Below are 23,360 nucleotides of genomic sequence, written 5' to 3' on the forward strand. Positions count from 1 at the left end.
AAGTCCGCAAACTATGTCACCATCTAAGTTGATGAGACAACGGACATCTCCACACAAACACAGTTGGTGCTTGTGCTGAGATACATTGACAGCAACCACGCAGTCCATGTGGTCTTTATCGGACGAGCCCTGGAGAGCTTCACCTCCAGTGTGCACAGGGGCGGGGCTTGCGGACAGGTAAGCCAGGCAGTTGCTTGGAGCCCCCAGCCACTAGGGGGGTCCCTGCATTTATGTATGCAAAAGCCAAATTTTTGCAGAGTGCACAGGTGGGGTGGGTGCCCCAGAGATTTCTTGCGTGGAGCCCCAAGAGACCCTAGCAACGCCACTGAGTGTGCGGGCCATAAGGTAAGATTAAACTACTATTAATCCATCCTTCTCAAAACAGAGCTTTGTCATGAGAACATTATGCATAAAAGGAGACTGCATTTGTGTTAGGAATTACATTATTTTAATAACGTATGGTGTAATCTAGTTTGCTTTACACTCTGCTGAACATCCTGGTTAGGTGAGACACAATGGATATACGAGCGTCGCGTGTACAGGGCGCAGCGTGAGATGCGTGCAGTTCAGATGGTCAATGCTCACGCCTGGAAGCACCAATCTTAACTTGTAGCATACCAGAATGATGGGGAGAAACTCAGCTAAAAGCCTCTACCAAGCACTGCCACCCAAACGAAACATAATTCATACCCCAAGAGGTGTTACAGGTCGAGGTGTTATTTTACTGTTTTATTTGCATTTTGTCCTTTTATGAGAGACAAGAAGAATAGCAAGCAGAAAAAAAGGCTGAAAAAGTGTTTTCAACAGGGGAGTTTCTCTGTATGCTTGAACAAAATAACCGTACCCTGCCCCGATGTGCCCAAATGAGCGCCTGGACATACCTGTGTTAAAACATCTGGAAAACTGCTCAGGTTCATTTTTCTAGCTGGTACTTTTGCACAGTTACTCATCAGATATTGCTTTACTAATTTCTAAATGAATTTGGCTACTATCACATGTTCAAAGGTGGTTTTCACTCTAAGTAATGGTTTGTTTTTTTCAGGCGGAGGCAAAAATTTAAATTTTTTTATGTCTTCCAGGTGAATTTAGTCTGACACAGTAACACATTTCTTGATTCTGACACTTCTGTAGTAATCTTAGCTTTCTTTTGAGGAGATTATTCATACAGCCTTTGTAGATGTGAACATATACTCTTTATTTTTGGTAAGTCATTTTGGATAGGAGGCGGACAAAATAGGCCTCGTATTGAAGAGATTAAACAGGTGTTAAAGTGTTGAATACTAACTCCCAGCCTATTTTACGGGGTTATACTGAAATCTTTGTACTTTTTAAGTGAATAAGGTATGTTAATGTGCATCACATAGACTACAGTATGGTACATATCCTAAAAAACACATTATTGGTTTGTTTGCCTTCAGGGATTCCTCTGAACAGCAGCTGCAAGAGCCAACAGGATCCACCAGAGCAAGGACGGGTTTGGGAGAAGAGGAGAAGCAGAGGCTGTCTGAAGAGGTTGTGACACCCTCCTGTTGATGTTGTTTTTAAATAGTTGTCATTCATTCAAAAAAGAAAAAAAAAGAAAAAAGGTTCTGTTCATTTTTACAAATCTATACAAACAGCTGGGAGATCAGTGTTCATTTTTGCAAATCCATGGTCAGAATATCTTGTTTTTAGAAATAATTTTCTTCATCTCTGTTCATGTTCATTTTCACAAATCTATACAAGAGGGCAGAATATGGTTGTTCAATCTTGCAAGTCTATACAAATTGCTTATTACTAGTTTATCAATAACTTGCATTAGGGTTTTTAGGAGGCTATCAAAAGCTCCTGCTCTCTTGGTGTGAATTAAGCTCTGGTGCACATATCTCCAATTGAACCATGAGGCCTTTTTGAAGAAAGTCATTAATGTGTATATCAGAATTTGTTGGTTGAAACCAGCAGCATCTTATCATTCCGGCTTGGTCTTCAATGTGTATGTGTGAAGCTAAGGTGCACTGTCAGTGAGCACATTAGGTCAAGCCTCAACTGTTTATTCACTTTGGGACATGTCAATATTGCATTTATAAAGTAGCACTTTGGTGATATCCTAAATACTAGAAAGGGTAGATCTTTGAGACCCAGTTCTTGGATTCATGTAAATAATTAAAAAGTAGAATAATTTATTGTGGACCCACACCATGTCTGCTTATGGAGGCTCCTGGATGCAGCTTTCTTCTGTAGCTTTCCACCTGTAACTTATGTAGCTAGAGGGGAAATCTTTCTGTTGTGTGTTGCTATCTAGTACACACAAGAGGGATCTCTGGACAAGTTAATCATCTAACAAGAAATTGATACCGTTTTGCTTAATGTACATATTGATGGGTCACCTGAATCATTATTATATATCTATAATCATTATCAGAAAAAAAATGCCCCCCCTGAGATTTTTGTCCGGAGCCGCCACTGTTGTCTAATGTTTCTCCAGTTTGTTCCCTTCCTCTCAGATGTTACGTAACTTAATCTGGGACAAAAGTTGACTCCCTCCCACTCCTACCATACTGTGCTGTTGCTTCGCAACCATTCTCTGTTGAGTGCCTTCTCACCACAGCCATATAAAACAAGAGAGAGATCCACCAACTTTACAGAAGTCTGTGTTATGGCAAACATGTTCCCATTCTCATGTAAGTACAGTGTGCTATATATATCTGTTCTTGTTTGTCACTCTTGACTTTTGGAAGTGTTTGTTCATGTGCTTACCGCTTATAACAACAGCTGATGGGCAGGCAAAGGAGCCAGCTAATCTCCATGACCTGAACGAGCCTCTTATTGATCACTCCGAGGGCCAGCTCTTCTTGACCGAAGCCTTCAAAATTATTATGGAGGAGGTGCTCTGCAAGGGCACAGATGTGAAACAAAAGGTCTCTCCTGAAGCATGAAATCACAGCAGTGTCAAATTACTGTGAGTATTCTGAATGCAACTCATAATGCATGATTGCCTCCTGCAGGTTTGTGAGTGGAAAGAGCCGGAGGAGCTGGCCCTGCTGCTGGATCTGGAGCTGAGGGCTACAGGAGAGCCACAGCACAGGCTCCTGCAGAGAGTAAAGGATGTCGCCAAGTATAGTGTCAAGACAAGTAAGACAGCCAGGGACGTTTAGTTGGACTGAATAGATATCAAATGTTCTGTCATGAGTGGACTTTTTTTTTTTTTGCTTATTTCAGGTCACCCACGTTTTCTCAATCAGCAGTTTGCCGGGGTGGACTATCATGCCTTGGCTGGACGATTTCTCACTGAGACTCTCAACACTAACCCGTAGGAACATGACAAAAGTATATAAGCACATAATCATACAGGGGATGCATGAAAAAGTCTGTAAAAATAGAATGCAAATAATGCAATAAATAAGGTAATGTGACTATGTTAGGCAGTGGTGGAAGAAGTGTTCAGATCTTAAGTGAAGTAGAATAACCACTAAACAAAAGTCCTTGAGTTAAAGTAAAAAAGACAAAATGTTGACAAAGTACCAAAAGTAATAGTAGTTGTTATGGAGAATGGTCCAGTGTCATATTATTATATAGCTTATATTATCAGATTTTTCATATTATTGATGTATAAACATGTAAGGAGCATGTTAGTGTTGTTTCTGGTCATTTTGGAAGTATTTCATACACTGATGGGCTGTTTATTATTAGATGATCATGTGTTCTGTACACAGTACCTGAATCTGGAAAATAACAAGTCAAATAAATAGAACGGAAAAAAGATAAGCACAGTTTGCTGATAATACCTCGGTACTTTTCCATATGTAACATTTTTAATGCAGGACTTTTACTTGTAGTGGAATATACTGTTACCTCAGTAAAGGATCTGGACATTTCATCCACCACGATAATTATTTTGCGACACAGTAGGAACTACAGCTTTAAAAATGATGAGACATTTTGTGTGTAAACTGCAGCTACACCTATGAGGTGGCCCCGGTGTTTGTGCTGATGGAGACTGAGATTCTGAAAAGGCTGCGGCAGCTGGTTGGCTGGACAGAGGGTGATGGTATTTTCTGCCCTGGTGGTTCCACCTCTAACATGTACGCTATAAACCTCGCACGCTACAGACTCTTCCCAGATGTCAAAAGCCGGGGGCTGTCCGGTCTCCCACGACTGACCATCTTTACATCTCCAGAGGTCAGTTTGTTAAACACTGCATGTCTGAGGGATTGATGACACTGTGTCAGAGGTGTTTATTGATTGTCACACTGCATTTTATGTGTTGTCTCTACATAAATATGATTGAAAGATGTATTTCCCATGTTTCCTCAGAGCCATTACTCTGTGAAGAAAGGGGCTGCCTTTCTGGGCATTGGGACGGACAATGTCATCTTGGTGAAAGTGGATGATGGGTAATGTGTTGTTAATTTTATGAGCTGAAACAAATGATTAACAAAGTAGTCAATTTACGGAATCAATAACTGTTCAAGTCAAAATAGATACAAAAATAAATAAATAAATAAATAAATAGGTAAACTAATAGCTAAAATGAGCAATTTGAAGACGTCACCTTGGGCTCTGCGAAAATCACATTGCTTGCTCAAATTTTCTTATTTTTTTTCCTCTATTTACCAGTTCTTTATGAATCTCAGGGTTCTATACAGTTAAACAGATGACTTGCTCAGTTTTTTTTTTTTTTTTTGGCCTCTTATCTTTGCTCTCTGGTGCACTTCAGAGGCCATATGATTCCAGAGGACCTTGATGAAAAGCTAAAGCTGTCAAAATCTCAGGTAAATTCACAGATGCTTAGTATGTCCTCAGAAACATCTTTTTTTTTAATGTTGCTTGCTTCGGGGTTTTGATGATTATCCATTAGATATAGAATAAATAACCATAAAATTTGTGCATTTTGTTCATCCTGCACACCACAAAGCACAAAGAGCAAGAAAGCTGTGTTTACTTTCAGTTTGTTTCTGGCAGGGTGCAGTCCCGTTCCTGGTAAGCTGCACAGCAGGAACCACAGTGTGGGGTGCATTTGACCCACTGGACCGCATTGCTGATGTCTGTGAGAAACACAAGCTCTGGATGCACGTAGACGTGAGTCCTCCTGTGGAAGACGACAGCATGTGTTTCGTTTAGCCTTTATTTTGTAAAGCCTCTGTTGTATTTGTTGAAATTTAAGAACAGGAGTTTTGTCGTGTGTTTTCAGGCTGCCTGGGGAGGGAGTGTGCTCTTTTCCAAGCAACACAGACATCTGATGAAAGGGGTGGACAGGTATTCATACACATTTTCCTTCATGAGGAAGGCAACATTTTGCCTCTACAAGACATATTGCAGACTCAAAGCATTGTTGTATCTGTGTGTGTGTGTGTGTGTGTGTGTGTGTGTGTGTGTGTGTGTGTGTGTGTATGTGTGTGTGTGACAAGAGCAAATTCAGTAGCCTGGAATCCACACAAGATGCTGATGGCTGGCCTGCAGTGTTCTGTCCTGCTGTTGCAAGACACCACGGTTTGGTTTCTAAATTAACTGTTACACATCACACTGTTTTCTAACAAGTAGTTTCTTGTTACTTTTTCAGCATCTTTGACAATCATGAACTTGTGCTTGTTCTCAGAACTTGTTGAAGCAGTGCCACAGCGCCAACGCCACATACCTCTTCCAGCAAGATAAATTCTATGATGTGAATCTGGACACTGGGGATAAGTCAGTGCAGTGCAGCCGCAAGGTTGACTGTCTGAAGTTATGGTTGATGTGGAAAGCTGTTGGCTCCACTGGCTTTGCAGAACGGGTAGACAAAGCTTTTATCCATGCTAGGTAAATAAGGCATGCGGCTGTAGCACATCACAGTAAATTCTAAATGATCTCATCTTCAAGGTGAACAATTTCAAAGCGATATCTAGCTCAGTTTTTGCATGTCATGATAATTCACCCATTTATCTGCACATTGGCTGTTTAGAAAACTTTAATCTCCTGCAGGTATCTGGTGGAGCAGATGAAGAAAAGAGAAGGATTTCATCTTTTGCGTGAGGTAAGTAAACATCTCAGGCATACTGTGAAAGATGAGTTGTTTTTCCCTGCTCTATTTTTGATTTCTTGTCTGTATTTGTCTCCATGGACAGCCAGAGTTTGTGAATGTTTGCTTCTGGTTTATACCACCCAGTATGAGGGGAAAGGAAGGAAATGCAGACTACCAGGACAGACTGGCAAAAGTAAGTTTCTGTTTTATGTCAATGCACCGGGAACATAAAAACTAAAGGTTCCATTATTTAGATTTTCAATTCCTTCCTTCTCTTGCACTCACACATTAAGCATTCAGATTCAATCTATTAATCAGTTTGCATGCCGTGTTGAAAAACATGGAGGCCATCACCTTCCAGTATTTCCCACGTCTGTGCAGCACATCTGAATCTAACATTTAACTCTGTGTGTGTTTTCCTTTATTCTCTTGTTAACAGGTAGCTCCAGTCATCAAGGAACGCATGATGAAACAAGGCACTATGATGGTGGGCTACCAACCTTTGGAAAACAAGGTCAACTTTTTCCGTGTGGTTGTTCTCTCTCCGCTGCTTTCCCAGAGAGACATGGACTTCTTTCTTGATGAAATTGAAAGACTGGGGAACAATCTGTGAACAAAAGCACAGTTTATAAGATACAGACCCCTTGTCTATCTAGATTCCAAGGCTGTGCATAAATACTGCTGATGTAATATCACAAATCATGACAAACAACTTCACTGTACCAGTTGAACAATTTGATTTGCTTAATATAAGCAGCTGAAAGCTGAGGACCTTGGACCAAACTACTGTACGAATGAATGAATAAATAATCGGCTTTATTTTAATGATGTTTTCAAACATATCCAATTAATTAAACATACTAAAACCACCTCACCTGACTCTTTTTTGAAACCATTATTACTACCCTAGTAATTGTGACAATGTACCCTTTTGAATTTTAATTTTTGTCCATTGTATAGTTTCTGAATGGAAGGACTCTAAACCCTGGATTCAGAGACTTCAGAGACACACACATTCGCTAATGTAACTCTAGTCTGCCATTTATTTCATCACTGTTTAAATCTACAAAAAGTTGCAGCACAGTGAATAATGCCCATCATAATTCCCGGTGACCAAGGTGATGGCTTCAAATGTCTTGATGTCTTAAGACAAACGGTCTTTAATTAATTATAGTGTAAGACAAGGAAAACAACATAATCTCACATTGGAGAACCAGGAAAAAAAAACAATTAAATGCTTATTCGATTATCAAAATAGTTGCTGATTAACTTCCTGTCATCAAATAATCAAGCGATCGCTCTAATCCCTCACAATTATGGCTGCGAATGTGGGTCAGTCCGCTTGAGTCACGTGTCATGGCGTCTGACCAATCACAGCTCTCTCCAACGAGCACTTCCGGTGGCGTTTCCTGTCAGTGTTTGTAAACTGAAGAAAAAATTGGAAGTGCGACAAGAAATAATAATCAAGAAAACTGTAAAAGTCGAAAGGTAAGCGTCCGGTTTTCAAGCATCTTCCACTCGCGGCTTTTTAAGCGTTTTCTAATCCGCCGCTGGTCTCTTTCTAGCGGCTGTAGCCGGTGAGGGAGCTGTTATTTCGTGGTCGGCGCTGAGCCTGCACACCCTGGCTGGCTGTTGTTGTGTTGTCTGGGGCGGGGGGTGGGGGCTCAGTCATACAAGAGTTGTCCCACAACCCAACTGCTGGCTAGCTAGCAGGTTAGCCTTTTCTGCTGCATTTAGCAGACTCTTACTTTGAATCGATATTCTAAATATCTGAAGTAGAAACACCAAACTGCCTTCCGGGGTGCCGTAGGTAACACTTCAGCCCCGTTTGACTCACGAAGCTCACTTTTCCGGCAGGGAATCAAACGTTTGCAGGATAAGTCGCTAGCTAGCTCACTGCAACCATCCTGTAAACGAGTTCAGCAATATCACAAAACCACATGCTTACAAATGAAAATAGCCCACAGCCCAAATAATTCCCAGCTCAAAGATTCATTCATCTAATCAAAGCAAACATGTTCCACCGAAGTAGTGAATAACCCAATCAATAACACTGCTTACTATCAGAGGTTTTATGTGTGGTCAGTGTTTATCTGCTGTATTAATTTGCAGCCTGTTAGAGGTTAACGCATAACGTTAACACTGCAGTTATTGAAAGGCTCCTTGTGACCTGTTCTTTTGTCAATTATGTTGTGGTTTTATGCTAATATGCCTCGTTGGCAGGGAATTTGTGTGTTTCTATCAAATCATCTGCACCCCACGGCCACGGATGCTAGTTTTGGCTCATTCCCTTTATTAAGGCCAAACTGCTACGTGCCCTGTTTAGTCTTTTCCATGTGGTGCCTCCACTTTGTGATAATCACGAGCAGGAATTGTGTCGTATTGTGAACAGTTTTGATTACAGGTGATATATTTTGGCAAGTTTTTGATGGAACATAAACTCTAAACAGGAGTTAATCCTGATGTCCACATTCAGTGTAAAGTCTTCCTGTTCTTAATACAACACGGTTTGTTGAACCAGTCACACTGAGCATTAAAATGCTAACCTAAATATCAAATTATGAAAGAATATTTGTTTTTCAGTCTGTAGTTTAGTAGGTATTAACTGCTCAAGAAGTTGGATATTTTCTAAGATACTTTTATCCTGAAAACATCCCTGTACTCTGCAAGTTCAACTGTTTAAAAATACTGAGAATTTGACATTAAAGCCTACTCACTGGAGGTAATAGCATGTGTTTGTAATGTTAGTATTGCATATATACAGTGTATTAGTTATTTTTACACTGTGCAGTGGGGTCATGCAGAATTGCATCACAAGTCGTTGAGTATAAACCTTCATTGCATCAGCAGCCTCGGTGTCATTGCCTGAAACCAGTTCACTGTATAGTGTTTGACTACTGAACTCTTTGACAGCCCAGTGATTCATTCGTCAGTTTGTGCTAGGAAACATTACTCAGGCAAAAATCAATACAACTGTCTTTGATGAAGACTTTTTTTAAGACATTATCTGCATGAATGTGCTGTGAAGAGTCAGTTCACCAGGCGTCCACGGTCATATGAGGACAAACCAAAGCTTTCAGTCAGTTTAGAAAACATCACATGTGGCCTGAATTCCATGTAAAGATGCCTTTAACAGTTTATGACAGATGAGTTTGTGTTTTACAGGACGCTGGCAGCCCTCAAACAGAAGCTCACAACACATTGTTTGGATACTTGTCTTGTATATATTTCAGTCTCACCTCACATATGAAGCATTTGTTGGATTACGTATCATACCCACATATATGTATTTATTCTTTTTGAAGACTGTTTTCATTTTTCCCCATTACTTTTCTCTCTCTGCCTGTTGTGTTTTCTGTCACCCATGGAAAACGTGCCATGCACCAAACCATTGGGGCTTTCTTGCCTGATATACATATCAACACTGGACCTAAATTTCCATCATATATCCAGATTTGGTGATTTGTTAAATCTAAATGGGATCAGTCTGGTTTTTTTCCAGCTCCTGATTCCAGTCAGTGAAAATGTTAGCCTTATGTTTTCATGCCTCTACTTCCAGGCTTTGGCCCCTGATGATTTGTGTGGGTGTGGTCTCTTCTGTTACCTCTCATCCTGAGTGAAGCCCCCTCTGTTCCCCCCCAAACACACACGCATTCAAACCACGGCGATGACACACCATTCCAACAACTCTGTGCGAGACCATATGAAATGGGTCAGTGGAAGTCTCTTCACCTCCAGAATCACCATCATGATGCCAGTGCATTTCTCTGTTCCTCCCATTACTCAACTCCCTCTCTTTCCCCTGACTCCTTGTCTCTGTGAGGAGTCCTCTGGCCCCCTCTTTCTGCTCTGACATGTTGTTTATGTTGCCAGGCTGGGTTGCTGGGCTGCGAGGCGGTGCTATCCAGCATGGCCCTCATGCAAGCCAACAACATCCCAGGCCAGAAGAAGATGATGTCTCCCTTGGGTCAAGGGCACAGGGCCAGTCCTGAGAGCCACCAAACCCACTCGCAACACACTCACAACCACCACGGACACCAGGTTCACCATGGACAAACCCACCACAGCCACATGAGCCAGCCCTCAGCCGTCAGCTGTCCACCCCTGGTAAAAGAGAGGAACACTGGACAGGGTCACTCTGAAAGCCTTTTAAAGCCCCAAGCTTTACTTACATGAACAAAATTTAAGTTGGTAATAGACAGATGTCAATGTGGTAGTGAAAGCAAAATGAATTAAACTTAAAACTAAAAAGGTTGAAAACATTTGAGTGTTTTTCATTCTGTTACGTGATTATACATAATTACGACCTCGCTAATTAGCTTTTATTGGAAAAAAGCTGGCATTTTCAGATTCCTAACTGTCCCCTAATGATGACGAAGCGGCCAGCATGAGGTGATTACGTTTGACACTACATAATTGCAGGTGTACATCCTGTGCTCTCCAGTCATGGCTGACAGGGCAAAATGTTCAAAAGTGTGGGCTGATTTTAAAAAAATGTAATGAAAATGTAGCTAAATGCAGTATATGTAAATGGATAGTTGCACGTTAAAAGAGGTGACAACAGCAACCTCAAGCACTTCTAATTTATGTTCCTAAATAATTGCATAGACAGTGTCAGTTATACATCAGCCTCAGCTTCGTCTGTGGACAGAGATGCATTTCTAACTCATTGCATAAAGTAAAGTGTTGTCCTGTATATGTGAATATGCATTTGCTGCTTGTTTGCAATCAAGCATATTTTGGCTTGTAAAAAAAAAAAATAGCTGTCTCAGTAGCAAATAGCGCGGTGCAGCACAGTTTACCTGCTTCATTTCTTTCTCCAAAAGCTAATCCGAAAAGACGGAGATTATCACTCAGCAAGAATGATGGATGGAAAGGACATGCAGGCAAACCAGAATATGCAACCCAAGAAGAAGCACAAAAAATCTGGGTCCTCGAACAAAGTTAAAGTGGAGGTAAAGACGGTTTCAAAGCTGCACTTTGAAGTATACATACATGCATGTGTTCAGTTCACCTCTAACTCATTTGTTATTGTATGTAGCATTTACTCTCACCAATCAATATGGATGACGACAGTTCCTTGAAAGTCCAGAAGAACTTCATCTGTGACCACTGCTATGGAGCTTTCCGGAGTAGCTACCATCTCAAGCGACACATACTTACACATACAGGTGAGAACTCACAGCTCATATCTTCACTTCAGTGTGGCCTGTCCACCCCTCTGAAGCATGATTACACTCCAAAACAAACCATAGATTCACCATCTAGTTATTTGAGAAATGGAATCTTTTTCATTTGCTTTAATGCCTTTGTTTTTCTACTTTTTTCCACTTTTGAACGTAGCCCTGATACTGTTTTGTTTGATTTTAATTACAAATTAATTTAACAACATATTATAAAAATTGTATCACATCCAGTGAAATACGCTGTGATAATCTTGATAAATGTTGGTAACTGGTCCGCCTGTGGTTGTTCACAGGAGAAAAGCCATTCGCTTGCGACGCATGTGATATGCGGTTCATTCAGCGTTACCACCTGGACAGACACAAGAGGGTGCACAGCGGAGAGAAGCCGTACCAGTGTGATCGCTGTCATCAGGTTGGTTAGCCACTGTGTCAGTGTAGCTTATATACTTTACATGTACTTTTGGGTTCCTGCATATTAGTTTGGATCTTACAGCATAAAACAAATCCATCTGTCTTAGTAGCAGTGTTGCGCAAACTTCGACCTGAAACCCACGTTTTTCTTTGCCTGGCTCCAGAACTTCTCACGGACAGACAGACTGCTGAGACACCGGCGGTTATGCACGGTTGGGATGAGCAAAGAGGAAAGCCAGTACTCACAGGACACATCTGCCCATCCAACTTCCTGGAGCCCCCTACAGCCTTCCAACAACCGGCTGACTGTCTGACCCTCAGCCTCCCACAGAGACCCGGCAGACAACAGCAGTCTGCAGCTCAGTGACATCGCGCATTGGAGTGCTGCAACCTGAAAACAGCCTAGCTTAAACACAACCAAACTTTAGTTTGCGCTCGCCAGCTCCTTCATAGAGCTTGATAGTGGATTTTTGTACTTTTTTTTAATCTACTGTTATGTTCTTGATACAGGCAAAGACGAAGGACTGATTCTCAATCTTGGACAGCAGGTCATGGTTTTCCGTGTTACGACAATAACTAAATGAAAAACGCACACATCTCTTTTTTATCGGAAAGGTTACACATATTTTTTGGTATTGCTGCCGAGGGACTGCAAGTATTTCTGACTACATTGACCGTCAATGTGTCGTGCAGCACATATTAGGCGTCCTAATGACCTGCAATCAGCCCAGCGATGCCCTTGACTAAATACGGACAGTTCACATACACACAGTGTAACTTCTTAGTCTTGGAGTTCTCCTCATTTTGTGTTCCTCATGCTACTGCTCATGAGCAAAGGATCACAGCAGACTTGTGGTGTGTGCTGCCTTTAGGTAGTAGTTAGCCAGCTATCCAATACTGTAGGTGTGGTGTGCGTAAGACATCTTAAGTAAATGTACTTTTTGTTAACACTGACCTAAACATGAAAGGAGCTACCTACAGAGTAACATGCAAACTAGTCACCATTTTTAACCCACATACAAACTTTTTTCCCCCAACACACAAGTCTTAAATTCTAAAATCATTTCTTTCCAGCTAATTGCTTGACTGACAGAATAACGGTGTTGTCAGTGACGATGAAAAACACTAAAGGTTGTCTAGATGCTCCTGAAATGTTACATTTTCACCTAATCTTGGTATTAGGTAAGTTGTGTAGCGACTGCTGGCTCACACATTCACTGGTCTACCTTGTTTTAGAGGGAGTTTGTCCCGGCTGTTAATAGGTTACACTGGTTGAAACGCAGCACAAGGCTGACAGCTTTTGTAGGAAGAGTCCAGATTTTTTGATGCTCACAAATAAAGTGAGTGAGCTTCTTTAGAATGTTAACTGGATGTTGGAGCCACCTGTTGGAAAAAAGTGTTTCTTCTGTAATAACCCCCCCCAACATAAATGTATTATGTTTACTGTCTTTTTTCTTCCTGCTCTGTTCAGATTCTCCTGACTTTGAAACTTCCGTCCTTTCAGAAGTATTTTGGTAAGTGAGGCCGAGTCAGACCTGGTCAAACAGCTGGAAGCATAATTTGGCTTTCTTTTTGGGCTCACCTCCGTCTCGACCTGACTGAATGTGATCTGAAAACAGTGCCATGTCGTTTCATGTCTAGTTTAACCCTGAGCATCTTCAGTGAAGGTGACTAATTGTTCACAGTGGACAGGGGAATTTTAAGGTCCATGTGGTGTTTTGTATGATGATAGCCTTCATTATGTCATGTTCAGGCCTCTGTACCATGAAATCAGACTGTAAACACTGGACTGAAGATGTTAGCTCAGTTGTAGAGGATCGTATTGTAGAGTGGTACTTCTGTTGTTAGACTATGTGAAAGGAGTTTGGGGCCCACCACTGACTTGTCGACTTTAATGAAGTTAATATATATTTAAATTGTATTAGGGGTAGAAAATAGTATGTATGGGACCTACACTCCAGAAGAATCAAAGTATTTACAAAGTTATAATCCTTAGTCTGATGATTTGTTATGACAGCCGAAAGCCTGCAGCAAGTCATCCCTAAGTTTGCTGTTGGGAGTAAAGTAAAAGCCGCAACTCTTGCCCTTTTAGTATAGCAGCCACGATTAGTCGGCATATTTTTTCATTTTTCTTTTGCATGTGTTTGTCAGAGGATCTTGTATACATTTTGTTTTGGTAAAGAGATTTTTTTTAATGTGAGCCCCATCTTTTTTCATTTCAGGAGTGAAGTGAAATCAGTTGACTCAATCATACTGTAGTATGGAGTTTGTAATGGAGTTTTAGGGCCCAAAGTCTCAATAAAGCTGTTCCACTTTTTAAACAAATGCATGCTGTTCACCTTTTCATTTGTTTCCTAGAGAGTGAGACTGAGTTTCAGTCAGAATTGTAGTATGTCAGAGGTGTGTGAAGTACCCATAAATGATCATGACACATGTCAGTAGCTTCCCACTGAGCCTCAGTCAACATAAAATTAGTTATAATTAAATCATTGTTAATTACTTTTCCTCAAATGGCACATTACTTACTGAATCTCCCAGGCTCATCAGAACATTTCAGAAACATGTAATGCACCATCTGTGTCAGCAGATGGCATCAATGACCATATGAGCACCAGCTTTCTCTCCAGCACAGTAATGAAGATAAAAGGATTTTAAAACACTGTTCTCACACTGGTGGTAATTCAAAATGATCACAAAATGCTCTGGATGACCAACTAAAAATAACTAAATAACTAAATAAAAATACAAAGAAGTAAGAGTAAGTACTTAATCCCTCTTGGGGAAATTCATTTCTGCACACAGTTGTCTTGAATGAGATCGGATAATCCTTACTGTCCGTTTAATATACTCTTGTTTTATGGCAGAACAGTGTTGCTTCACATATGAGAAAGCTTTGGGACGCAGGTGTGTAGACAACAGAAGCAGTGAGATCAAATAAAGTTTATTATTATCAGTCAAAAGGGGAATCATCTCCAGTCTCCACTTGCATTTGGCTTAAATACCAACTTTTTGGTCAGAAGACCATCAAGCTACAATGAGAAAAAGCAAAAGCATCACATGATTGACAGTTTTGAGTGAGAAATACAAGCCAGTTAATCAACATACACTTCAAATCATCGCATTTGAGAAGCTGTAACCAGCAAACACATGTTTTTTGGTTGATAAGAAAGTTGAAACAATTAATTGATTTTGAAAATAGTGAAGGATTAATTCTCTTTTAATTACTACTAATTAATCAACTATCACACTGACACCCTGAGACTCAGTCGTGTCACTTCTGTGTGTGGATACAGAGCCTTGTCTGCACCACAAGAGGGAGCTGTCTCCTCAGCTTCTGTCACAACATTTCATCAGACAGCAAGAAACAGCAGGTACTGTGCAGAGACAAGAGCTCTGTCGTTTTCAGAAGCCTTTATTTAGTGATCATTAACCCCCAGACAATAGATGATCAATACGGCTCTTCCATGAACCAATCACTGACATCATAGCCTGAAGCTGGTTGGAAATAAATGACCCGGATTTGATGTTGCATTCCACTACTTGCAACTTGCAAAGAAAAGTAAAATTCAGGTATGAGCAGTTTCGGTCAAAATAGTCACATTTCAGAGTTGATGAACTGGCTCGTTTTCGTCACTCAAAACTGTGTCAATCATGTGACGCTGACCAAAAGTTGGCATTCAAGCAAAATGCAAGTGGAGACTGGAACTGATTCCCCTTTTGACAGATAATAATAAAATTTATTTGTTTGATCTCACTGATTCTGCTTTGCAAATCTGATTACAAAACTTGCTAAAAATACCCAGCAGTCAGCCTTGATTCGGACGTAATCATTTCCAAACACAATGTTTTGCTGACAACAGTTTTACAAAGTGTTCCCGAACTCATGTAGTAATATCCTCTATACAGCCATGTGTTCACAAAGTGGTGAACCTCTCTCAACCCTCGCTTGTGAACGACTGAGCCTTTCCAGGATGCCCCTTTCATACCCAATCATGACACTATCACCTGTTACCAATGAACCCGTTTACCTGTGGAGTGTTGGAACAGGTGTTTTTGGAGCGTTGCACAACTTTCCCAGTCTGTTGTTGCTCCTGTCCCAACTTGTTTGAAAGGTATTGCTGCATCAAATTCAGAATAAGCAGATATTTACCAAACTCGTTGAAGCTGATGAGGTCAAACATGAAATATATTGTCTTTGTGCTGTTTTCATGTCAAAAAGTATGAGCAGATTATCACATTCTGTTTCATTTGTTTTAAACAGTGTTCCACCTGTTTTTTTTTGTTTTTTTTTGGAATTGTGGTTGCAACTAATAAATGTATATAATTAGGTAGAAATATGGCTGTCTAGAAGTATAATTATCAAACTGGGTAATCAAACTTTAAACAGGGATAAAAGTGTGTGTTGATAGCTGATGCCCACATTCCTCAGAGAGGAGGAAAGAATTTCTTCAAGTACACTGCCCCGTCATTCTGCCTGCATAGGTATCGCCACATCAGTCGTACGTTAGGAAGTACAGATCATACCCTTTAGCACCTTCTTCTTTGCTATTGACCAGTTCCTTAATTAAAGCATTAGGACAGGCAGGATGAGATCAGCCTGAAGGCTGCTCGGAGTGTGCGCTTTCCCCCATGGGAGACATCCCCTCCCTCTGCAGCCTGATTTACAGCACCCACAGGCCCCCGGCACTTAACAATGGACCTCCTTAAGTGAGGTAGATGGGGAGGAGACCAGAGAGAGGGAGATAACACTCCATCTTCATACACAAAGTGCTGAAATCATCTCGGTTCGAAATCATTTCTGTGAGACAGACTGATCATGGAGTCAGTCCAGAGGTAAAGAGTAGGAGTGCTGCCTCGTGCTCAGTGTGGCTCACTCCATCAGGAAGGAGAGCTCTGTTCAAGAGTGATAGCCAACTCTCTGCATGCTCACCTCTCCTGTCAGAGAGATAAAAAAAATAGGTTCTCCAAACAAAAATTTCCCCCCGACAACCAGTAAATCTAAGCTGACTGCACATACTGTGGCTCTGTAAACACATGGGTGGTTCAGAGGTTTACGAAAACAAGCACTCAGCACCAGGAACCTTCTGTCTCCTACAAATGTTTGGATGCCCCCTGATCAAATACATCACAGACATACAGCGAATGATTGAAACCCTCACAACAATAGATCCTGCTATCTCCCTCTCCCCGAGGTGTGGGAGAGCCTTTTCATCTCAGGCTTTGATTAATAAAGGAATCGCTGGTTGGCTGAAGGCAGCGGTCTGCCCCCACCCCCCCACCCCCACCCCTGAGCATCCATCATGCTTGTGACAGCCCACCTCTCTGTGTTAATTAGCGGTGATATTTAAGCTGTCTGAGGTGTTCCATGGCCGTCAGCGTGCTGGTGCTGCTCATCATTAAAATTTCAATTCATCTGTCCGGGTTACTCCCATTTTCCTGGACACCTCAGTGAACACGTCCTCAAACGCTCACCCAGGCCGAGTGCTCACTGCGAGTGGCAATCAGGCCGTGACAATGAATGAGAGCACAACGACTGGTTTTCTTTAATTGAAAATCAGAAATGTAAAGACCGCCGAACGAGGGAAATTAAATGAGTCAACTGTGAACGTGACCCTGTTGGTGTACTCACTGTCTTCTTACATGCATTTTAATGTTAACCCAACTGTGTCAGCATAATTGTAAAAACATCAATTTGACTTATCACACTCGCTCAATAATTATTTGATATTACATGAAAGAAGCTGCCATAAATCTAAAGTTCTCGTCAAACAATGAGCAGTGAAGGTGTGAGTGCATTACTTATTAATGATTACCAAATATTGTAATATTCTCTAGTACTGGGGGCTATTATTCAGAAATAAATTATGTATGGTGCTGAATCCTGGTCTGCCTTATAACCAAAAGGCATCTTGCACTAATATGAGAAGTTTAGTGATATGAAATTAAAGAACATCTGGTTTAATGACGAGACATAGCAAACGGCAGCCATTTTACACCAATCTGAGATGGACAAAATGGCCTCCAGAGCGTACATAAAGCTGGTGTGCACAAAGTGTCCATATTGTGCCGGCGTGTTACTCTTACCAAAATCGAGTAAATGTATGGAAGTCACCGACAGGAAGTCCGCCAGCCACCTGCCTCACAGAGCATCTCTGATGGGGAATGTTCTGTCGAATCATGCTTCAAACTGTCCCATATTCGGATGTCTGCCACCATTTTTCTAATTAGTGTAACTCAACAAGATTAATTAGCTTCTGCATGTCATTCCCAGTAGTCAAAATACAACACAGCGTAGAGGAGAACCGAACGTCATCAACCATGTGAGTACTAACAAGGGAAAAGTCAAGTTCGGCCTACTTGCATATTTTGATACATTCAAATCATGAATATTCATACGTTAAAATTAATCTCCAGTCAAGGCCGAACCTGCAGCCCAAATTTTCAAAAGCAACTTGCAATTTGGCTAAATTGCACGGGGAACGGGGAAGCAGCAAGTCACAGTTGGAAAAACACGGATGTCCATAATAAAATGACTGATGGCTGAATTCCATTTAGCTGCTTTAGTTTCTTGGTTTTGTCAAAGATGCTCTATAACAAAAGATGATGCACTACAAGCTTCGCCAAAGGTATGAAATGGTGCACACTACCTGTCTCCTAAGTGGGCTTGATTGCCTCTCCCACCCATTCCCATTAACGCTTTACTGATGCTTGTCTCCTGAAGGGGCGGGACAGTGCAAAACCCATGTGACACAGATACAGGAAATGACTCTTAGTTACACCTGTGCCTTTCCAACTATGAAAAGTCAAAATGTTATCCATGAAAGAGGACTATTACACAATAAAAAATGTCAGTAATACACAGGACTCTCAAAGAGAGGACGCCTGGACACTTCGTATGAGGGCACCCGGCTCGACCATGTCCACCTTTGCTCAGGCTCTGCAGTACTCAGATATATTCACAAAGATCAAGTTCAGTTGTGCAGGACCTTGTTGCTGAGATTTATTTGGCCACACAGAGTCATCCACATTCCCCTTGACAGGATGGACACCCCGGCGCCCTGCCGACTGTGTAAAAATCACTTTCCAATGGAGGTGCGTTCAGCCTCGGCAGATACATTAACATGCCTTGGCCTTACGCCACCCTATTAATCCACAGCTTGTTTGGACACGTTTGGACTGAGCTGCTTCTCCAGGGAACAACCAACCAGTGACAACAAGAAGAGATTTGGCCTTCGGAGGCACTGGATGCTCGATGCACTGCGGGAAGACTTATTTATCTGGGAAGCCACAACCTTTATGTTCCACAGACCAGAAACACATTCAACAAATATAGGAAGGGATGAACATAAAACCATCAGTTTCATCTTCAGTTTATCAGAATATTCATTTTCAGCAAAGCTTTTCCCATGACCTTAAAACTTGCTCACAACATGAGTCCAAAAGGAGACACAATTATATATGAGACCTCACTGAATTGGCTAACTCTACACAGGTATATTTGTCTCAGCCTCTTCTAACTCGCCGCCAAACTATCCATCATTCCCCTGAGTTCAGAGGGATCATGTCTCTTTAAGATGTAAAAGCTGTTCTCTCTCTCTTACATGGCACATTGTCAGGGGGTACGCTGTTTAACCCCAAGTTATCAAGTTCATGAGAAGGTCTCTTAAGAAATTATGCAATCCCACATGACAAGGCAAGTCCAGGGCTTTCCTAGGTCTCTTTATTTTCCGACAATTTTCCACTTGAGCAGACGACCTCAAGTGTGAAGTGAAAGAGTAAAGAGAGGGATTTGATATCCAAGGGAAACGGTGCGTGAATCCACTCGGGGTTGATAGACAGGGCAGGGGCATCCATGCTTTTTAGCCTTAGAGATTTCCATGGGTCAAGGCTGTTACAGGGCCACATTCTCGCTCTTCTTGATCCTGTCAGGGCAGACTGTCAGGCTGATGAAGAGATAGGCCGCAGATAGATGATGGCGTCGCACGAACGCTACGGTTGCAGTGAGCAGATGCAGTAGTCAAAGTGACTTTGGCAGTTTGCTGCTGTTGATCAGCTATGCCGATACATGCGTGATTTACTCAGTCATTTAGGATCTATGACCCCCCCAAGTCAAACAAAAATCTGCCGATTGTGAGAGGTGTGGAATGAAGAGGAAAGAAGACAAGTGCCCTTTCCAACTCAGGTCGAAAAACCTCAAATCAGAGGCAGAGATGTTAGATGTGCACAACCACGCACATTATCATTCCCCTTTCTTTGCAGATACTTGGATCATTTTCATATTTTGCAAGTGTTTGTGGAAAGACACCTAGCATTTTCTCCTGTCACACATTTCTCTGTCTTCCTCTGTGCTCACAAGAAGGTCTCTTCTCTCATGACGTCAGGACTATTATACTCCAGCGCCACCCCCCCTTCAGGGATAAGATTTTACGATTGCAACCTGACACCGTTTCTGTGTCCTATAAGCGACAGAGCTGTAACTCACTTCAAAGGCAGGAGGCATCAAATCACAGTGCACCCATAAATTAACCTGTCGAGTCTTGGCCAATGAGAAGGCAGCATTAAATCTCAGCTGTCACGCTGGCGGCCAATGGAAAGACGATGGCAGTAAATCTGTCAGGCCAGCGTCTGTTAACGGTGTTGTGGTGTGGTTGGGGAATCCATGGGGAGGGAGGGGAGAAAGTGAGAAAGAGTAGATGACAGAGGGAGGAGGGAAGAAACTGAGGGTTCTGAGCTGTGCAACAGAAAATGCCTTTCTTTACATTCTTTGGCCCTGCTGCAAGAACACAGTCGCAAATACTGTAGTAAAAAAGAGGCGAGCGAGCGGAGGAATTCTTTCGAGCAAAACAAGACTAAACGTGGCTCGAGGAAAAACAGGAGAAACAGAATATATGTTTCCCTGATGGATGCAGTGAGAGTTGAATAACACCAGCAGAAACACTCATAAAGCTTTACGGCCAGCATGGCTGTGTCTGATGTTGACTGTCTACAGTGAAAATGACTGATGGCCCTTCTTTAGTGCTCTTCTGCATCATTGCAAGACCAAAAGCTTGTGTTGACTGTTTGTTAATAGCAGTAACCTCTGACTGCCATGACTCTAAGGCATTCAGAAGCAGCAGCTAAACTCTACCCTCTGGATTACAGGGAGGGTCCGGTTGAGCCCGTCCACAAACCAGATGTGCCCCTGCTGTGCAGCTCCAGACGATTATGGAGTACAGCAGAGCAGAGCAACTATGCTTGAGGATTTCTGTTTTGCCATCTAAACACAAAGAAACACATCACTTGCTGAATCTAACCAGTACCGGCTTTGAACAGAGAGTATTCGCATCCAGAGTGCATCTACTATCACTCTTCTGAAGCATGCTTTCACTTAAGAGTAATGCACTGCACGGGCACAGGAGAACTGTGGGGAAAACAGCAGAGGGAAAACACATCAGGTAGAATATTTCCTCGATTAACAATGCCCTTGGTGGTGCACTTTCATTATCCTATCAAAGTTGAACATTTTCATGTAATAAATCTTAGAGGTATCATAAAATAACTGGTCCTGCAAAGGCAATGCTATTCCAACCAAAAGAAAAAAGCTTCCTCTTAAGAAAGCTCACAATTTTTTCACCAACCTGTAACGACTTCCAATAAACCAGCCACATTTGTGGTGACGTTTTTATCTTACATCAACAAAAAAAAATTAAACATTAGCATCAGAATTTACAGTCATCTTATGTCATTACCATGAATACCTTTTTTTTTTTCTTCAGAAACATAAACAATGTGTTGAGTTATGGCAAAGGCAGGCAAGAGTGCAGTGGTGGAGGTGTTGTTTTTGGCTGGCTTTTCCTGGAGCGGCCATGATTCTCTATTCTATGGGAATCCATAAACAGACCCAGAGAGGGCAACTGGGGCCATAAACCACGTCACCCTGGCGAGATGCTGCTGAAGCAAAGCGAGCAGGCCCGGGCCCATACCTCTTCCTCCCTGCATGCACACAAGCACACGACCGCACATGCTTCGAGCAGCTTATTTGAAGATGTTATGTTTGCACTGATTGCAAAGGTATGATGGCGCTTTATCTTTATCTCTATGTTTTTATCTTTAAAACTGAAGAAATGCAGCTCAACAATAAACAACATAAAGGCTTGTTTCCTCTTCGAATTAGTTTTTTTTTCAAACATTATGTTAATATCATTATGTTTAATCCATTATCTATCGGGTGGAAATGTGAAAGCACTAGAAGTAAAATAGCCTTGTTAATTTTAATACACTGGGTCATTAAACATCATGTGGGTCTTGGCCTTTGTCCTGCTCAGACAATATAATGGCACTTGCTTTAATATGTTTACTGTATTCGATCCAACATGCTGTCATTGTTTTCCCAAGTGTTGTTTCTCTTTAGCAGGGTAAGCCATTGGATGGGTGCTCAGACCCATTGACTATGACATAAAGACTCTGTAAGCTTACAGATGATGATAATTTACTGTCTCTAATTCACACGGTCCACTCACACACACACACAAGAGAAAGAGAGCGACTCTTTCACAGTATGCATCGATCAATTACAAGGCTCTAGCCCACACGTCTCTGACAATTTTACTGCATGTTATGTACAGCATGTCAAGCCATGGCGTTTCAAACTGTTATACTCATGCCTGTATAATTAATATAAATTACCTCGCTGGTTTTTTATGATGGTGCAACTGTAATTAGCGAATGAAAGCAAGTCACTGCGCCCCCGATGGTGCTGCAGGGCTATCTACATGAAAAGTGAGGGTCTGGACAGGCACCTTGGGTGGGATCCTTTTTAACCCTCTCTCCTTCCTGTGGTGCCCTTGCTGGGATCGCGTCTAATCACATTTACTGCTGTCTACTTCTGCTAACCTCATCCTCTCTAACCTTCATGTTTCCTCCTCTCAATGAAACCACACACTGACACAGAAGATGTCCTCATTATGCCAGCAAACTGGTGCGATAACAGTATACTGGTGCGATAACAAAGTCCATTTATAATGATTACCTGTTCCTTTCTGACTGCACTTTCTGCAGTAAAACACTTAGCGAGCAGCATCAACACAGGCTTCATTCATGCTATCTCTGCAGCCATAAAGAGACACAGATTCAAGGGCTGAATCAAACTGGAGCAAAGCCAAGACAATAGGTCCACAGGTCAGAGCCAATAACAGTTTCATTGACTACACTCCCCTCTGTTATGTGAAAACATCAACCCACATGCATGGAGAGGCACACGCGCACACACAGTTGCCTTGTTTTGTGTCAGCTGCTGTCTGCCTGCAGTTCGCTCTGATTGATACAACATACAGAGTGTTTCTTTTTATGTTTTAGGCATTGACCTAGAAATAAGCACTTTTATTTTCCTATTTCGTTTTTCATTTGAGCCAAGGGCTGCAACCCAGAATACCTCAAATGTATCTTACTTGTAACAGAAATACTTCAAAAAACACACCGTATGTGCACAGGAGTGATTGAACTGCAGTATTTTTGGAGCGCATCACAATACCATTACAGCTTTTCTTTGTGCCGTTTTCTGTCCGACATGTTTGTGACTGATAGATGCAGCTCTCATCAAAGAAGAACTACAAGATTTAACTGACTGACACTGGAGGAGGTATGAAATTTCCCATCGGGGAAATAAAGGGTGACATACTCAAATTTACTTTCTGCATTCCAACATTACCGCTTATGTGTGTGATCCTCTCCAGAAACTGCTCCAGGCCATTGACAGCCTCTACATCAAGAGCATTTATCTGCTTCTCACTTTGCCAAATAACTTATTT

At 41.7% G+C, this 23,360-nt stretch overlaps 2 protein-coding genes across 4 annotated transcripts; both read left to right on the forward strand.

Moving 5' to 3' along the window:
* Positions 1–2,489: 2,489 nt before the first annotated feature.
* Positions 2,490–6,848, forward strand: csad (cysteine sulfinic acid decarboxylase). 2 transcript variants are annotated; one of them, XM_076742021.1, is made up of 14 exons: positions 2,490–2,660; positions 2,752–2,897; positions 2,985–3,111; positions 3,199–3,289; positions 3,936–4,158; positions 4,294–4,373; positions 4,697–4,751; positions 4,942–5,058; positions 5,171–5,235; positions 5,388–5,469; positions 5,576–5,775; positions 5,938–5,989; positions 6,081–6,170; positions 6,417–6,848. In XM_076742021.1, the coding sequence occupies exons 1-14, from the start codon at positions 2,636–2,638 to the stop codon at positions 6,588–6,590; spliced, it is 1,527 nt and encodes a 508-aa protein (XP_076598136.1). In that variant the 5' UTR covers positions 2,490–2,635; the 3' UTR covers positions 6,591–6,848. The 2 variants fall into 2 exon arrangements, with proteins under 2 accessions (XP_076598136.1, XP_076598137.1); XM_076742022.1 differs by lacking the exons at positions 2,490–2,660; positions 2,752–2,897 and having other exon boundaries at positions 3,055–3,111; positions 3,199–3,306.
* Positions 6,849–7,350: 502 nt separating this feature from the next.
* On the forward strand, positions 7,351–13,893 carry znf740b (zinc finger protein 740b). Of its 2 annotated transcripts, XM_076741677.1 has the most exons (7): positions 7,351–7,465; positions 9,537–9,689; positions 9,851–10,084; positions 10,804–10,932; positions 11,019–11,148; positions 11,457–11,575; positions 11,739–13,893. In XM_076741677.1, the coding sequence occupies exons 2-7, from the start codon at positions 9,645–9,647 to the stop codon at positions 11,886–11,888; spliced, it is 807 nt and encodes a 268-aa protein (XP_076597792.1). In that variant the 5' UTR covers positions 7,351–7,465; positions 9,537–9,644; the 3' UTR covers positions 11,889–13,893. The 2 variants fall into 2 exon arrangements, with proteins under 2 accessions (XP_076597792.1, XP_076597793.1); XM_076741678.1 differs by lacking the exon at positions 9,537–9,689 and having other exon boundaries at positions 7,373–7,465.
* The last annotated feature ends 9,467 nt before the right edge of the window (positions 13,894–23,360 follow it).

The sequence above is a fragment of the Chaetodon auriga genome, chromosome 10 (genome assembly GCF_051107435.1).
Source record: "Chaetodon auriga isolate fChaAug3 chromosome 10, fChaAug3.hap1, whole genome shotgun sequence".
Lineage (NCBI taxonomy): Eukaryota > Metazoa > Chordata > Actinopteri > Chaetodontiformes > Chaetodontidae > Chaetodon > Chaetodon auriga.

Bases quoted from the DNA above. Each gene is read 5' to 3' on its own strand.
- znf740b (XM_076741677.1), top strand. From the start codon at position 9,645: ATGACACACCATTCCAACAACTCTGTGCGAGACCATATGAAATGG. The intron at 10,085-10,803 runs GTAAAAGAGAGG...TTTCTCCAAAAG, and splicing joins CCGTCAGCTGTCCACCCCTG to CTAATCCGAAAAGACGGAGA. The intron at 11,149-11,456 runs GTGAGAACTCAC...GGTTGTTCACAG, and splicing joins ACACATACTTACACATACAG to GAGAAAAGCCATTCGCTTGC.
- csad (XM_076742021.1), top strand. From the start codon at position 2,636: ATGGCAAACATGTTCCCATTCTCAT. The intron at 5,776-5,937 runs GTAAATAAGGCA...AATCTCCTGCAG, and splicing joins AAAGCTTTTATCCATGCTAG to GTATCTGGTGGAGCAGATGA. The intron at 6,171-6,416 runs GTAAGTTTCTGT...TCTTGTTAACAG, and splicing joins ACCAGGACAGACTGGCAAAA to GTAGCTCCAGTCATCAAGGA.